At 39.5% G+C, this 11,639-nt stretch overlaps 3 protein-coding genes across 3 annotated transcripts in view; 1 reads left to right on the top strand and 2 right to left on the bottom strand.

Moving 5' to 3' along the window:
* PCYB_082180 (zinc finger protein) overlaps window positions 1-2,797 on the bottom strand; it is a gene marked incomplete at its 5' end in the record, with an annotated part of 3,956 nt that extends 1,159 nt beyond the window's left edge. Inside the window, 5 exons of the mRNA XM_004221956.1 lie at window positions 191-257; window positions 359-469; window positions 629-689; window positions 985-1,126; window positions 1,265-2,797. Of these exons, the coding sequence (XP_004222004.1) occupies window positions 191-257; window positions 359-469; window positions 629-689; window positions 985-1,126; window positions 1,265-2,797 (1,914 nt within the window). The remainder of the gene's footprint in view (window positions 1-190; window positions 258-358; window positions 470-628; window positions 690-984; window positions 1,127-1,264) is intronic.
* A 1,494-nt stretch (window positions 2,798-4,291) lies between these two features.
* Window positions 4,292-6,444, top strand: PCYB_082170 (hypothetical protein; the record flags this gene model as incomplete). Its single annotated transcript, XM_004221955.1, has 6 exons — window positions 4,292-4,675; window positions 4,821-4,947; window positions 5,117-5,278; window positions 5,428-5,509; window positions 5,788-5,912; window positions 6,319-6,444. The coding sequence occupies exons 1-6, from the start codon at window positions 4,377-4,379 to the stop codon at window positions 6,442-6,444; spliced, it is 921 nt and encodes a 306-aa protein (XP_004222003.1). The 5' UTR covers window positions 4,292-4,376.
* A 1,872-nt stretch (window positions 6,445-8,316) lies between these two features.
* PCYB_082160 (QF122 antigen) lies at window positions 8,317-11,271 on the bottom strand (the record flags this gene model as incomplete). The annotated part of the gene is made up of 2 exons (XM_004221954.1): window positions 8,317-10,446; window positions 10,507-11,271. The coding sequence occupies 2 exons, from the start codon at window positions 11,269-11,271 to the stop codon at window positions 8,317-8,319; spliced, it is 2,895 nt and encodes a 964-aa protein (XP_004222002.1).
* Window positions 11,272-11,639: the final 368 nt, after the last annotated feature.

The raw sequence follows: 11,639 nt of genomic DNA, 5'->3' as shown, positions 1-11,639 counted from the left end.
AAAAAAAAAAAAAAAATGTAGAATTTTCACTTTCGCTGCTTTTTCTTTATGCCTACCGAAAAATGCGTTTTGGTCCTTTCCGATAGGAGATCATCTGTGCATGGAAGAAAAAAATATGCAGATATACACACATGTGTGGGGAAAAAGGGGTAGGTTCACAAAAGCGCGGTGCAAAAATGGGCCTCGTGAATTAACCTATGTTGAACGAAACGAACAGGACGTTAACGCCAAGAGGCAGGTGGGACAAAATGGCGTGCCTGGCGGGAAAAAGGACAAAAAAAAATGTGTTAAAAAAGGGGGAATATGGAAAAAAAAAAAGTTCACGGGTATACTTTTTCACTACTTCCATCTCTGCTACCTTTTTCTGATTTTTTCATCCAGCTCGAAGGTTTCAATGTAGGTGATTTGCCTGTTGCAGAGAAACTTGGGCATCCTGTTCATGTAGTTGTCGCACTCGAAAAAGAGTAAGCTGAGGGGTGGGTGGGGAAGTAAACATGCCGATGAGTGTCAAGCCAAGCTGGCTATTCTAACATGCATCACCACATGCAAGTGTTTCTACGGCGAGCACGGGTACAGAATGAACTGCACATCTGCACATTTGCGCGTTACGCATTTGGGGAGGGAGTACTTCAAAATGAAGGGGTCCAGGAATATGCATTGTCCATCTATACACTGGTAGAAGTAGGTCTCTGCGGGGGGGGGAAATTAACAGATAAATAAACAAATAAACAAATAAATAAACAAATAAACAGATAAATAAACAAATAAACAGATAAATAAACAAATAAACAGATAAATAAACAAATAAACAGATAAATAAACAAACAAACAGATAAATAAACAAATAAATTCCACATGGTACATGCATAAATAGGGGCGGCAGTGCAACCGGCTCCCACCAAATTGGTCATCATTGCCTTTTCGTTTGGAAGCGTACACATATATGAACACATTTTTTTTTTTTTTTTCCTTTTTTGCACGAACGGTTTAAATGCTTCAAGTCCGGGGAACCCTCCTCGGTGGGCTTGTCTGAATCGAGTGGACATTTCTCCTCCGAGGGCAATTTCTGGTTCTTCGCCAGTTCCGTTTCGATCTTCATCTCATTTTTTATTTGCTCAATGCTGTCCTGTGTGGGAGAAAAAGCATTTCAAAAATGGATATATTAGTGAAACGCTTTTTGCGTGGCAACCAAATAAGGGCTTCACCATTTCACCCTTTCGATGTGGTAGGAGCAACTCGCCAAGCCAAAAAAAAAGAAACTTACGTAAACGTCGTGGGCCAAATTGTCATAAAGGTAAAAGGAGTCGAAGGACCCCTCGTCCATATTGAGTTCTGGGTTCATCCTTTCAATAGGGATGTTTAAATACTCGCTGATTTTTAACTTAATATTTGCTATGGCCTTCTGGATGACATTCGCGTCTGACGCGATCATGTGCATTTTCTTATTCGTCAAAATGAAGTTAAAAATGCTGAGGTCTTTTATCCACATGGACAGTGGATTGTATAAGTAAAAAAGTTTGGAAAACTGAATGCCCAAATTGAGGTTTAATTTGGAAATCTTATTTGTGTGATTTCGACTAAAGGTAGTTAAATTTTTATTCATATAATCTATATTGACTATATATTTATAATCCCCTGTTTTATTATGTTTGACAAAATTTTTATTTGTTACTTTGAAGGTGTTATTGAAATACAGTCTGTCCGATTTTAAGTGGATTTTTTTATCCTCTGTGTAGAGCAGACACATATTGATACTGTCATTGATGTTGTACTTTTTTACGTAATGAAATTTGACTGCTCTTAGGTCATTTTCGTTTATTATTTCAAAACAGATGGGGCACTTTTTCCATATTTTTTCTTTTTCATCGATGAAATATTTTAAAATGCAGAAAAAACAAAATATGTGTCTACATTTGGTAATTCTTGGCGAAATTATTTTGTCCTCCAAACATATTGGACATGCTAACGTAGTGTTATCAAATACCATGTAGTCCACTTTTTCGATCTGCTCCCATTTTATATTCTCATCTGCGCTTTGTGTTAAGTAATTTTTTTCCTTCACATAGTATCTAAAATTGCAATTAATATATTGATTTTTATTTTTTTTTACCACTGGGGGGTTACTTTTGTTTTTGCTAAATGTGGGAGGTACCCTGGTGGGTTTATACCTGTTGTAGTGCACTATATAATTTACGTTGGTTCCCTTTTTGTTTTTTTTTCCTTTTTCTGCGCTGGGTTGTTTCTCCGTGATGGGGCTTTGCGCGCTCCGGCACGGTTCATTGCAGCTGTGTGGGGGGCAGTTTGCAGAGCTGCATCTTTGCATGTCACAATTTTGGAGTCCATCATTTTGGACATCCTCCGGTTGACCGTCGCTTTCCTGGGCACCGTTCTCCTCGAGGGGTTCTCCCTCCTCGAAGGGTGCCTCTTTCACTTTGGGAACAACCCCGCCACTTCCAGCAGCAGCTCCAATTCCAGCAGCACCTCCACTTCCAACAGCACCCCCACTTCCAGCAACACCCCCACTTCTACCTACAGCATCATCCTTTTTAACGACTGAATTTTTCTCCCCCTTGTCATTCGGCTTAAGCATGGCAAAGTACACGTCCGATTTTCTTTCTTTGCCCAAGAAGTATTCTTCTTGGTGTAGAACTGGCTGATAGGCTTGATGAATTTTAGCATAAACCTTCTCCTTGTGTGCTTTGTTTGGTCCAAAGACGGGTTGGCGAGTGTCTTTTGCTTGTTCTTTTTTCTGCTTAACTAAGTTGCAAATTTTGAAATTTATCGCTTCATCGACCATCCTGAAATTTAGCAGCACGTACACAGGTACAACATGCGTGTGTGTATGTACGAATGTTCGTAAGTGCTTGTGTGTATTTTCTTGTTCATCTATATGTCTCTATTTGGGTAAACGCGTGCCAACGAGTCGGAGCGAGTAGTTCCTTCAGTTCTACGTCTTCACGTTCTTCTCTCCGCTCTGTTTACACCTCTCGTACATATAGACTCGGAAAAAAAAGTCGCTCGAAATAGCTTTGTTGAAGAGCAAGCAAAAAGTTAATTGCACATTTTTTCATTATTTCGAGGAAAAAAAAAAAAACATACAAACAAACAAACACGCATGTTTTTTTTTTCCTCTTTTTTACAAATTGTCAAAAATTAAGACAACATCCGACGTAAAAAAAAAGATGCAGAATGATGTTGTTCAAGCGGGGATGTGCGTAGTGGTTGCCAAACTGTGACATGAAAAAAAAAAAGGGGTGTCAAATGCTGCCAAATTGTAGACCTGAAAAAGTCTTGCATAATGTTGTTGCCAAGATGGGACATGACACATGGGCATTAAAAAAAATCACGCAGCTGCAAAACGTGGAGGGTAATCACTAAATAGGTTACTAACACATTTAAAAGATATATATATATATATAAGCAGTTATACCCTTATATTTTGCTTCACTTTATGTAGTTTTTTTTTTTTTCTTTACATTTTGCTATGCCCTTCCAGAGTTTGCTACATTTTCCGCATTTTATTTTTCCTTTTTTTTTTTTTACAACATTTTGTTCACGCGGCGTGTTCACAGTGTAGCAATATGGACGGCGGGCGAAAGGGGCAGGGGACATAACAAAGGAGGGGATAATGGATGAGGAGTGAAAAGTAACGGTGAGTTGATAGCTGGTAGCTGGTAGCTGGTAGCTGGTAGCGGCTGACGGCTAGTGGTTGACGAGCCACAGATGAAAATAAAAAGGGGGGAAAGCAAAACTGGGTGAACAGGCATCCTTGGAAATGACGAACTGTCAAATGGCGTATGCACAAACGCATATGCACGTATGCAAGTACATGTGTATGGTTTGGCATGCTCCGTACGCATGTAATGTGAAACGCGTTTTTGCGCGCTGCACCGAGGGATGGATTTCCCCCTCCTGGCTGTGCGCTATGGCGAATGAAACGCAAAAACGCGTTAAAAATGGGTCAAGAAGGCGATGAAAATGGGGTTGAAAATGGGGTGAAAATGGGATGAAAATGGGGTGAAAATGGGATGAAAATGGGGTGAAAATGGGATGAAAAGCGCGTTGAGAAGCGCACTGCAAATTATGCAATTGGGTTTGGAAAATTTCCCCCCAATCGTGGATGCATACTCGGTTAAAATTAAAAATTCAACGTTGGCGTGTTCGCCAAATCGGAAGCTCGCCAATTGCGGAGTTCACCAAATGCGCATTTTCACTGCATCACTTTTCAAACCATTTTATATAACCAAGGTGCAAACGCGCTTTTTTTTTTTTTTTTTTTTTTTTCCTTTTCGCTTTCTCATGTGCAAAAAATGAGAAATCAAAATGCTACTGTTTTTTTTGCTGGGGGGTGATATATAGTGCCATAATTTCAACCGATGAGAAGCCAAAACATGATTAAGATTATCCTAACCTATTTGGCAGCTATCACCATCTTTTGTAATGTGCATGATGCAAAAATATGTTATGAAGTACACAGAAGAAATACAAGCAGCAACGTACTTTTTATTGAAAAAAATGCTCACCATAAACTTAGGTATCATCTCAAAGCGAAGAAATTTGTAAATTTTAGGGAAATACAACTACAGAGGATAAAAGATTATAGAAAACGCAGTGGGCCAGACAAAAATAATATTAACTACAACGTGAAGGATGCATATAATTATCATGATAATTTGTACGTTTGCTCCTTTTTTTTTTTCCACATCCCCCCTTTGCTATATTATATGTATATAACTGTCTTGAAAATTTTGCCTATCCTTCTCGTAGAATTTTATGTAAATTTTTATACATGTGCGTACTCCTTTGCTCCATTTGAAAAGCCTCTTTGTCAGGAATGAAGTGTTCCCAACGCTAGCCAAAATAGAAAATGAGAAAGTGAAGGAGCGGGAGAAATATCGAACACTGTTTCGAAACATCAATGACTATAACACGAGCTTTAACAGACGGGTAGGTTTTCCCTTTCCAAAAAGATCGTCCTCACATGGAAGGATAAATAAATAGCTATTTATATTCATTGCACGCTTATTTCTGTGGAGCAAATTGCTCTTTTGGACGAAATTACGTTAGTGTGTACCACCCACGCATTTTATTCTTCCCCCCCTTTCTCCCCGTTCAGAGCTTTATGCAATTCCTCATCGATTTATACAACATTTTCCTAAAAATTGACGAGTTATTTTTGATTTACAAGGAGGACTTCTCCCTCCTTACGTACACGGGGCCCATGCTGCTGACGAACCACCTCTACGACGACATTGTCTATCTGACGTCGGTGGTTGAGGTGAGGTTTCCTGAAGCGTCTGCACGATGCGGGAGAGTTGCGTTGTGTGTGTTGTGCGTTATTCGTTCTGCATGTTTGCCCACCTTGCCATCCATTCGTTCCCCCGCGTGCGCAGTTACCCATGTATACATATACCTACCAACCTGCAGAACTGCGACGACGTCACGGTCAGCCCATACGGCAGGGAGTACATCTCACACCTGGAGGAGTTATCCCAAAAAAACAAAATAAGTAATCATAAAAAAAAGTGAAAAAATGTGCAATGCGTTAAAAGAAGAAAAAAAAAGAAGTTCGCATAAGTGATTGAGGTGGGGTCACAATCCCATGTTATTGTGTTCCTTTTTTTTATTAATTTTTTTTGATTAATTTTTTATGAATGAATACGTGAGGTCGTGTAAAGAATGCGCATTAATGGAGAAGCGATATCCATATTGAGGACACGTCGCCTAAACGAATTTGTATCGAATCGATAGGCACATCACTCCCATTTGGGAATTTCCCCCTTACAGAATTTTTAGCGCACGCATACTTATTTTACAAAAACTTCCATTTGAACAAGGAGCATTTGTTAAACAGCATTTGCAAATATTTAAATATTATCAAAAAACTGAAATCGTCCAAATACGTTCCGGATGTTGCCAACTTTGAGGTGAGTAGTTATGAGATGATCTATTATGACGTTCGCTGAATGATTTGTCTTCTCTACATGGAGCCTATGAGTGGACTCACTTGCGGTTTGTGTGTGCGGTTTGTACGTGCGGCTTGTGGCTCGTGGCTGTATAAAACCCCGGCGATTAAAAAGGGGCATGTAAAACGCTACGTATATTTGCCATTTGCACGCTGTAAAAATATGTGCGGCGAAGGAAAAAGAGAATGGTCAAATAATTTCACAACAAAATGCAGCTGAGGAGGTGTACATCGAGGTGCGAAAATGCTGCCTGCATTTTTGGTGTTGCCATTTTGTTCTGTTGCTTAGTGTAAGCGAGCTATCCCAACAAACATGTTTATGTGTGCATTTTTTTTTTCCTTCTTCCGTTCAGTTCTGCCTGAACAAGATGAGCAGGAAGTGGAGCAGATGGGACAAGGACAATTTTCTGTCCGGTTTGCATGACGCGACAGATAAAATGATGATATTGACGAAGCATTTTCAACAAACGAAAGAGTAGCAAGTGAAAACTTTTACCATTTCATCCATTCTTCTGAGTTCATATTTGTATAGCCACCTCGCTATATAATTTTTGTCATTTTATTTGGCACCCTTTTTAAGCGTTTACCCTTTTAACTCTACAGTGAGTTAACTTTTTTTTTTTGTAGCTCATTTTGGGCATATTACTTATACTGTGACGTATGCCAGACTTTTCACTTTTTAACCCCAAATTAAAACGAGAAAAATGAAACTGTTTTTTTTTATTTCACTCGAATGTTTGCAACCTGTGGAGGCAGACCTTTTGGACGTTCTTAAGCTTCACGCAGTAAATGATATAGCGGTTTTACGTCCGCACAAAAATAAATATGCGGTGCTTACAGTGTTTGCTTCGAACGTGGAGGGGGAAAAAAGAAAAGCTGAGATGAGATGAGATGGGCCGAGCTGAGATGAGATGGGCCGAGCGGAACAGAGCCGAAATGAGGCCCTGCTTAACAGTTAATCAATTATCAGTGGGGATGGGTGATCTCCGCAAAGTTACGTCATTTGTCTTTTTCGTCCCATGTGAATATATACCCAAAGGGTTATTTCATTTTGAGAGCGAAATTATGAGCGGGTTTACCCTCACCCGTGCGACTACAAAAGGCGCATTGGGGTGAAGCGGTTTTAACAATGCACAGTAAGGCCATGTATAAACCAAACCGCTGCGTAATGGACACACTTAACCCGAGGGTATCCCAAAATTGCTTAAAGGGCATTTGGGCATAACTTCAATTTCGGGGGAGGGAGGAACCAAACAGTAAGTACGCCGCACAGAACGGCCACTGCCATGGGTTGTTATCCTTACCCCTGCATGGAGCAATTAACAATTGGAAAGCCCTAATGCATATGTTAAAAATGGTGATGATAAAAATTGGTCTAGTTTAAAATGGTCTAGTTTAAAATGGACGAGATTAAATTTTATTTTTGGACATGAACTTACTATAAATTATGTGCAACTTTAATTTAAATGTTAAAAATTAAAACAATACAAGAGGAGGGATTGCAAAATGGAGCATACGTGTGTGCGCACGAGGTCTGGGGTTGCCGTGCGTACGCTTTACATATCATCGAAAGTGGCCAGCGACTTTCTGTTATTTGAGCATATGGTGTGTTGGGGTGTTGGTGGTGGTGGTGATGGCGTTGGTAGTGTTGATAGTAGTGGTGATGCTGGAGGTGTGTTGTAAATGCATGTTGTAATGGTGCGTGTGTTTTGTTTTGTTATGATATGTTTTGTTCAGCTTCGCTTCGCCTCGTTTGTTTGTTTTTTTATTTTGGCTTTTTTGCTTTTTTTTTTACCTTTACGTTTTTTGCTTTTTTTTTGCTTTTTTACTTTTTCGCTTTTTTTGTTTTATTTTTATTTTTTTTATTTTTTTTTACTTTTGCTTCGTTCTTTCGCGGAACTGCCCGTCGCGCTTGCAATCGCTCAGCTCAATACACATGTATACGTTGTATTGTCAAATTATTCAATTGCGCACATAAAATTTAAACTTCAAAAAGCATACGAAATATACGTGGCAGTACGCTCGCACACACAAATATGTTCTTGTCTGCACATACATAATACCTGGGGGAGAGGGGAGTTGGCACTTCTATATACCTGTTGTTGACGCGGCCGCACTTCGTGTGGGCATGCAAATGGTTGCTGTTGTGTGGGCGTGGCTGAGCGCACCATCTAGGCACATATACTTGCGCATATGCGTGTCGAAAAAAAAGGGAACTGTAACTCCAGCGGGGAAAGTAACGAAAGGCATGACTATAGTGGGGGAGGTAAACCGTAACTGGAGTGGTAGAAATGATGAAAGTCGTAACTGTGCGTGGCTGCCTCGTTCCCAAAGCCCACTGACGACAACGTCTACTGCTTGTCAGCGGTCGCCGCCTCAGTTGCCTGCTGCTGCTCGTCCTGCCTCTTCACGTTGGCCTGGTTGATGGCCTTCTTCGTTTTCCTGGATTGAATGTTACTGACGTCGTGGAGGCTGGGGAAGGCCTTTTCGTCATTCGTGTTTATGTACACGCCGTTTTTGGCCGAATCGGGTCGGTAAGAAGACTTGTTGCCTGCCCTAGTATTGTTGCTGCTGTTCTGGTATGTGCTTCTCCTATTTGGTGTTAAAGAATGACTGAAGTTTTTATAACGATCGTTTTGGTAGGTACCATTTTGGCCGTTTTCTTCTTTAGCTCTGTTAAGAATTTTTAAAATTTCCTTCTGCGCGGCTTCAACCGTTTTGGGAGTGCCTTGAATTAGGACCTTCTTACTATCCTTATCGATGTGTATTTTTTTGGCAAATGTTTCTTCCTGGATTTTATTAATAGTTCTACCTTTCTTTCCAATAATGCTTCCAATATATTCCGTATCGACAACCATTTCTACGGTGATGTAATTATTATTGGTACTATATTTTTCATCTTTATCATCCGATTGCAACAAGTTTTGCAAAACATCTTTAGCTAGGGCAATATTTTCTTCATGTCCATAAATCTGTGCCACGTGATTATTTTTGTTTATCTGAATACTAGTCGAAGTATCTTTTTCAATTTCTTTAATTTTTTGTGCTTTGGCTGACAACAGCATGGCAATTACCTTTTCGGTAATTTCAACATGTACACATTTTCTTTTCTCCAATAACTCATCGATTAGTTGCAAAGCATTGTCTATATCGTTTTTATTTCCACTGATATTTAATTCTTTATAATTCGTTTTGTTGAATATTTTTACCTCTGCTCCAGTTTGTGCCTTAATATAATTTCTATAGTTGGCGTTGAATAGATAGGCTTCTTCCTCAGTTACTTTTTTCTTGACCGATTTAGAGGATATCACATTTTTTACATAATCCAAAATTTCTAATCCCTTCTGAATATTTTCTCCTTTTCCTACGAGGCTAATTCCATTATCATGACGAACAACAAAAAGGTTCAAATTAATTTTAATGTCATTCAATTCGTAGGCACATTTTTTGTACAAATTAAACATTTCTCTTTCATCGAATTCTACAAATTTAGATTCTAATCCTTTGATAATTTCGTTCAGTTTTTCTTCCGCTTCTTCTATATCACTTGTTTTATTTCCCTTAATAGTTGCCCATGCTTCAAAACTCTTGGAATCATAATTCATGCGGATAAATGTGTTCGTCTTTGCCTCTATAGCTTTTAATAAACTTTTGTTAAATCCTCTTCCCAAAACAGAATCCAATTTAATATCCTTCGAAATATTCTTTGTGTTTGCACTTTGTTCAGTGTTGGCCTTTTCGATTATTTCCTTCAACCGTTCTATATCGCTTTTCATTCCGCAGTAGTACAACGTATCGTTATCTATATGCAACAGTACATTTGTCTCTTCTTCCATTTTTCTAAAGCTACCTTCATGCATATTCAGCATAGATTTAAAGGTCTTGTTTGGCATATATAAATAATTTTTTTCCGTCAAATCGAGATTCTTTATGTGTGTTATGAAATTTTCTATATCTTCTCTACAGCCTGAAATGAACAAGGACACTTTATTCTCAAAGTTATTGTTGTTTACTTTGTCCACATACACGACATATTTACTCTGTATCTTATTAATAAAATTGAAGGGCTTAATTAACTGGTTATATTTATCACTAGGCATGACGAATTCTTTGTTTGTGATGTCTGCCTCTACAATGGTTACGTTATGTTTTTCTTTTTTAAATTTTATAATTTTATCAACAAATCGTAGTTTCTTTTCTTGGACTTTAATTTCGGACAGACTTTTCACATTTTCTTTTAACTTCTCCTCACAAGTCTTTCTCAGAGTAATCAGCCTGTTTTGAAAATTTTTAAAACTTTCGTAATTTTTCGTTATATTTAATTGTTCCTCTAGGTAGTTAATGTACGTGTTTACTTCTTCCATTTCTTCTTCATTTTTGGGGTTCATTTTTTTCTTCTTCAGTTTAGCTTCTTTGCATTTGTTTTCTACATCTGCGGACGACATTTTCATATTCGTTGGCCTCGGAGTTTGTGCATTTATCTTAGAAATGGAGGTGTTAATGGAGGTGATTAAATCTTCGTACTCTCCCTTTCTCTTTACTTCTGCCTCCATTTTGTCATTTATATTTTTACTGTTATCCTGTTTGCTAAGCTTTTGAAACTTTTTGTTTAAATCGTTTTCGATTTTTTTCCTTTCGTCTTCCTTCAGCTTGAGTTCCTTTTTCATGTCCTTCTTGGGTTCTTCCTTGGGTTCATCCTTCATCGCGTCGGTCTTCTTCGCATCGGGCTTCTTCGCATCGGCCTTCTTCGCTTCGGCCTTCTTCGCTTCGGCCTTCTTCGCATCGGGCTTCTTCGCATCGGCCTTCTTTCCGTCTACCTTCTTCGCGTCGTCCTTCTTCGCGCCCTTGGCCTTGCCTTGCGCGGGGCTCTCGTTCACCTTTTCCTCCTCCATGGAGTCCTCGTTTTGATTCCCCGGGGAAGCATCCTCCTTCTTGCTATTTTTGTTCACTTTCTTTTTCTTCTGTGCCGCGTTCTGGTTTTGCTCAGCTTTACTGTTACTGGCACCACTGACGTTGTTCTCCTTCGCGTTGTTGTTCTTCTTACCGTCCGTCTCGTTTTCCTTTTTGTTTACGCTTCCGTTCAGTTGCACGTTTGCCGTTCCTTCGCCTCCCGTGCTGGGGGTCACCTTCTTGTCATTCTTCGGAGCCTTCTGGTTTTTGTCACCCTTCTCGGTCGCCTTGGGACTGGCCTGCTTCTTATCGTTCACCGCGTTATCCTTCACGTTGTTTTCCTTGGCTGGCTTCTCTTCGACCACCGCCGCAGCCGCGGCTTTGGCTTTCTTTCCCATTCTCGTGATGAAGTTCATTCTGCAAGCGGGTTCAAAGCGGGGGTGCCGATTGGTGCATACGCAAATGTGCAAAGGTGAAAGTGTATGGAGCGCTGCCGAGCGACCTGCAATGGGTTAGCTGCCACAACGCGGAGACTCTCACACCGTATGGGAAAAACTTAAATATACATATGAAGCAATGGGGAAAATGGGCAGAAAAAAAAAAAAAAACCACTAATGCTCGGCGTACCGGCTGCTCAAACAGGTCGACAAAAAATGTACCACCAGCAGAGCAAACACACGTACGTTAACTCAAATTCAACACGGTAAGAAGCAAAAAAAAAAATATATATATATATAAAATATTAATCTGTTATTTTCTTTTTCTCTCCTTCATTTTGTTGTTT

The sequence above is a fragment of the Plasmodium cynomolgi genome, chromosome 8 (genome assembly GCF_000321355.1).
Source record: "Plasmodium cynomolgi strain B DNA, chromosome 8, whole genome shotgun sequence".
Taxonomy (NCBI): domain Eukaryota; phylum Apicomplexa; class Aconoidasida; order Haemosporida; family Plasmodiidae; genus Plasmodium; species Plasmodium cynomolgi.
Note: the sequence above shows the minus strand (reverse complement) of the source record. Positions and strands in the feature narration are given on the sequence as shown.